General features: G+C 64.1%; 2 protein-coding genes across 2 annotated transcripts in view; one reads left to right on the top strand and one right to left on the bottom strand.

Annotated features, from left to right (window-relative positions):
* Positions 1-1,286, bottom strand: part of MNEG_5058 (hypothetical protein) — a gene marked incomplete at both ends in the record, with an annotated part of 8,583 nt that extends 7,297 nt beyond the window's left edge. The window contains 4 exons of the mRNA XM_014046464.1: positions 38-123; positions 361-480; positions 734-900; positions 1,130-1,286. Of these exons, the coding sequence (XP_013901918.1) occupies positions 38-123; positions 361-480; positions 734-900; positions 1,130-1,286 (530 nt within the window). The remainder of the gene's footprint in view (positions 1-37; positions 124-360; positions 481-733; positions 901-1,129) is intronic.
* Positions 1,287-1,712: 426 nt separating this feature from the next.
* Positions 1,713-3,956, top strand: MNEG_5059 (enoyl-CoA hydratase; the record flags this gene model as incomplete). The annotated part of the gene is made up of 6 exons (XM_014046465.1): positions 1,713-1,937; positions 2,174-2,311; positions 2,501-2,536; positions 2,736-2,891; positions 3,269-3,372; positions 3,686-3,956. The coding sequence occupies 6 exons, from the start codon at positions 1,713-1,715 to the stop codon at positions 3,954-3,956; spliced, it is 930 nt and encodes a 309-aa protein (XP_013901919.1).
* Positions 3,957-5,170: the final 1,214 nt, after the last annotated feature.

Raw genomic sequence — 5,170 nt, forward strand, 5'->3', positions numbered from 1 at the left:
GCGCTCGGCGTCACCCGGCCCGGTGCCGTCGGGTGACGCCAGGCCGAGGGTGCCCGAGGGCAGGTAGTACTCATAGGTTCGGGTGAGGCACCAGCGGCGCACGTTGAACTTCTTGGTGGTGCGCTGCGCATGGTCGGGTGGGGGGGATGACAGCATGATGACATCATCTGATGGGGCTGGTCGCACTGGCAGACACGGGGATGAAACCGCAAGCACGTCTGCTGTGTCTGCACGCAGTGACGCGCCGTTCTCTTATGGGGGTGGTCATCCCACCACCCCTGTGCCAAATCGGATCCGCGACCCAGACGCTGCGCTGGAGCATCGTGCCCAGCCATCGCGCCCCTCTCTCAAAGGACCTACCTGCACCGACAGCACGCGCACTGAGGCCGGCAGGTGGGCATTGACCATCCGCGCAAAGGCGATGCCCTCGGGGTCGACCTCGAACAGGGTGTCCTGCAGCAGCAGGCGCACACTGATGACCTGCGGGGGCGAGCGGTCAATGTCGATCACATTGGTGCTCCCCCGGCTCGAGACCCAGGGGCGCGGGGTCTCAAGTGTGAGGCGCCAGGCAGCATGCTAGAGGGGCCACGCGGGGCCGAACAGTGCAGCACACGGGGTTCCAAGCGTCGATCGCCGCGGCTGCTCTCCGTTGCCGCCGGCCGCCCCTCCAGCCACCACGGCCCCCCGCCGCTCCACCCAGAGTACCCGCGCCGCGCTCGCGCGCGCTGCCCACCGTGCATAGGGAGTGGACGCCCTTGTCTGTCCTGCTGCTGCGCGCCCACTTGGTCTTCCGGAAGTCCCCGTAGTTGGCCTCAGAGATCATGCCCGCCTCAAACAGCGCGCGCTCGAGCACACCCTCCACCGTGGCCTGCTGCGGCATGTCCCGGTTGGCCTGCAGGCCTGGGGCGTCGGGGTTTGGTCGCGGGGCGGGGTTCAGGCAGATTATGATGGCGCGCGCCGTAAAGCTGCGCGGAGCGGTGGTCGGGCGAGGTCGCTTCAGGGAGCTGCTGGAAGCGTGGCGGGCAGCAAACGCACGATGGACAAGGGTTCACTAGACGCCACTCAGCTGGGCTTCGCCGGACCCCGCTTTGCTCATGGTCAAGTGTTCAATGCTGGACGACCAACCCACCGCTGAAGTCCGTGCCCACGTAACCGATGTGCAGCGCCACCGTGCGCTTGCGCAGGCGCCCGCCGCTGCCGTCATCAGCGGCCGTGTCCGCGCCCGCGTCCTCGTCAGGGGCTGCTGCGGCGCTCAACGGTGACCCATCGGCAGGCGCCCCAGCCATGCCACTTGCGCGGACGAGGGTCCGCACAAATGGGGCTAGGCGGCAAGGGGTGGCGCGGGCGAGCACCGTTTTGGTGACAGTACGGCGGCTGCCGCCACGAGCCGAGGTGGGCGGTGCGTGCGGGGGCTGGTGTGCCCGCAGCGTAGACATGAGACTATCCGTTGCTTAGTGTCAGCGTTACTTTCAGGCTCCTGTGTCATGCAATTTGACGTTGACGTGTGTGTCACAGCAAGTGATCTGGCACATCTGTCGTATAGTGCTTGATGTGCATTGAAGATGGACGCATGCACAACAGTCAGTTTGAAGGGCTGCTAGGCAACCATACATATCGCGAGGGTGGCACTGCACGCACGCAGGCTCCAAATTACAAGTCCTAGTTTGGCCCCTTGACATCAAACAGGCTGAAAAGCGCTGATTTATCATATCATGATTCTCAGGCAGCTGATTACAAGCGCACGTCACCCACGGCTCGCCGCGTGGGTGGCGCCCGCCTGGCCAACCGGGCATGCCAGCGATGCCACGCTTGCTTCCTCCGCTGCGGCACCGCCCTCCAGCCCGGGCCAGCAGCCGCCTGTCCTGGTGGAGGACCGCGGCACGCATGCTATCATCACCCTGAATAGACCCAAGGCGCTCAACGCGCTGTCGGCCGAGGTGGGCGCGTGCGGGCGTGATTTGTCAGCCCCGCATTGGGGCGCTCCCGGTCCTTCTGCATCCATAAGTCAGGCCTTCCCATTGGCTGGACCGTGTGGGATTGCAAGTCCAGGATGCACACATACACAATATAAACAGCTATACGCTGAGCTGGAACCCTGGCATCCCGGCTTTCCAAAAGGTCTTTCTTTTCACCTTGCAGTGCAACGCTGATTTGCTCCCGCCGCCCCGCGCAGCTCTGCCACGCGCTGCTGTCGGCGGTGCGCTCCCTGGATGGCGACCCCCGCCTGGGCGCCATCGTCATCACGGGCAGCGGGCGCGCGTTCGCGGCAGGGGTGGACATAAAGGAGCTGGAGGGGCTCAGCCAGGAGCAGGTGCGTGCGCGGCGCGCGTGCGTGTGTGTGTGTGTGTGTGTGTGTTGGGGAGGACCGGCACATGCACATGCTGCTGAATCATGCAGAGTGCTCCAAGCGCTGGGCAGCCTTGGCTGATGTAATACGCCTCCTGAGCCCCCTCCGACCTGCGGTACTCCGGCCCCATCCCCACAACCGCCCGCCATTCAGCCACGCGCCAGCGTGCCGCGCCTCACCGACGACACGGTCCTGCATCTCCCACAATACTGCACCCTGGCTTGGGCAACGCCCGCCTGCTGCAAAACCTGCCGCAGCTCTGGCGCCTGGTAGCTGTCGCAACCTGCCCATAGCATCGCAATTCACTGCCATCAGCCCTTTGGCCAGTCACAGGCCGTGTTGCCACGTCCGTCCGCCCCGCTCGTCCCTCTGCGCCACGCCCTCTCAGGCGCGGCAGGTGCGCCCCGTAGAGCTGCTGGACGGCCTCGCGGCCGTGGCCACCCCGCTGGTGGCCGCGGTCAACGGCTATGCGCTGGGCGGCGGCTGCGAGCTGGCCCTGATGTGTGACATCATCGTGGCAGGGGAGGCGGCGGTGTTTGGACTGGTGGGTGCATGGAGTGTGGCCTTGATGAACTTGATTGAATGTGTTCCGCAGAGGCTTTGCAGTCAGTCGAAAGGGCGAGGCAGTGGCGCGGGAAGGCCGGATTAGGTGGGCATGACTTCAAGGATATATAGGCGAGGGGATTCGGCTGTGCGCTTTGAGCCTGCGTTTCTTGAAGCAGGGATCCCCCAAGTGGGCAGATACAGACGTTTTTCACACAACCGCACCTTGCGCTGCGTTCACCCCGGCCGCTGCTGGCTGGCGGCCCGCTGCGACTGGCCTAGCCCAACAACCTCCGACCCCGCTCTGTCTCACCCCCTTTTCTACGAGTCTCACACCCTCCTCCTCTTAACCCTCCCCTCATGGACCCACTCAAACAGCCCGAGCTGCAGCTGGGGGTGATGCCCGCAATGGGGGGCACCCAACGGCTGCCGCGGCTGGTGGGGCGGCCCCTGGCTATGGACGTCGTGCTCACGGGGCGCAGGTGCGTGGGGATCTGCACGGCAGCCTGACGGACGGAAGCTGGGGAGGCGGGCGGCAAAAGGCCGCGCAGCTTGCACGCGCCTGGAGCACCAGCGAGGGCGCTGCTTCAAGCTGGACTCTCATGCAGGACATGTGGAGGTGTCAACACGGGCAGACACAGGCAGGCTGTGCGTTGAGCCCCTGGCGATGGTGGATGAAGAGGTCTCCATGACTAACGGCACGCTGCTGCGGCCAGCCATGCGCCCTGCTAGCGAGCCACGCTGCGCAGGTTTCACTGGACCAGAGCACTGCCACGCCCGCCCCTTGCGACGCAGGCTCACTGCCCAGGAGGCGCTGGCCGCCGGCCTCGTCAGCCGCGTGGTGCAAGACCCCGTCGCGGTAGCTTCAGCGATCGCGGCGCGTGTCGCGTCGTCGACGCCAGCCGGCGCGGCGGCGCGCGCCAAGGCGGCGGTGCGGGCGTCCGAGGCGCTGCCAATTGCGGAGGGGCTGGCGCTGGAGCGGGAGTTGTTTTACTCGTGCTTTGGGCCTGAGCAGAAAGAGGGGATGGCGGCGTTCAGGGAAAAGCGGCCACCCAAGTTCCGGTGAGACTGCCTCACATGCACACGCGTGGTTGGCACCAGAGAAAGCAGGGCCTAAAACGAAATGGGGGATTGCGCCCAATGAGTTTGGTGATCACCACCACTCATTCGAGGCGCCCCTTCCTGGTGTGAAGCTCCAGCAGCGACGTGGCGCGCCATGCGCCGCACACCACATGGCCGCGGCGCCTGGGCGGGCTGCCCGGGGACGTCTCTGTGGACAAAATCGAAGCGCGCCCAGCCTTCAGCGCCTGGTGTGTGCTTGGTTACAATACGGGGAGTTGTTGTTGTTTACAAGCCTGGTTTTTTTACAGTACAGCGAGCTTGTTGTGGGGGCTGCAACCCTGCTGAGGTCTTGTTCAGTGGCACAGGCCGGGGCAATGGCCACGGCTGCTCTTTTGCTTGGGCTGTTGAGCAATCATCTCAACTGGCTGGGGTCGATTTTTTTACCATCGCCCCTCGACTGAACGCAAGCAGGCCCAGGACGGGGGGTGCCGCGGGGCGCCGTATGATGAGCCTCCAAAGAGCCTGATTTCATTTTGCCTCATGGCCAATCGCATCCTGCCCTTTTTCTGCATCCTGAATAGTGGCATGTTGTTACCAACCCACCAATGTTGCGAGGTAAGCAACTGCAGCACCAGGTGTGCGGGGCGCATTCTTTTATGGGGTCATCTCACCAAGATTTGGGGTGCCACCTACATGCGCAGTGGAGGGAATCAGTTGCAACGTGCTGGGTGCGGTCCTGAGCCAGATGACAACAAGCACGCAGCGTCTGTCATGACTGATTCCATCCATTCGTGTGTCCGCCTCCCATGCTTTTGGCGCTGCACCCGTTGAGCTTGGGTAAATTCCAGAGGTTTGACTGGAAACTTTGATTCCAGCCGGTCAGCTGAAATTCCGGTACTGTATCAGTGGCTCACTTAGAGCGAGTGCAGATACCAGGCGCAAGGTCACGGGCGTCTGATACAAAGCTGATTGTACCTGATCGCACAGGTTGTCGTGCCGCGTGTGACACTACTGGCTGGGTCGGATGCAAATGTGCGCCAGATGCTGGACAGCCTGCGGAGGGCGCTGCGGTGCGCTGATGTAAGTTAGTGCAAGGATATTGTTGGCGGGAGGCTGTCCGTCCTGCAGGCGCTCTTGGACTAGGTGGCCCTGTGTGGTGGCGGGCTGCTGCGTGACACCCTGCTCCACGCGGAGGTGCGGCGCATCACGGCGAGGTGG

The sequence above is a fragment of the Monoraphidium neglectum genome (genome assembly GCF_000611645.1).
Source record: "Monoraphidium neglectum strain SAG 48.87 unplaced genomic scaffold scaffold00735, whole genome shotgun sequence".
Taxonomy (NCBI): Eukaryota; Viridiplantae; Chlorophyta; class Chlorophyceae; order Sphaeropleales; family Selenastraceae; genus Monoraphidium; species Monoraphidium neglectum.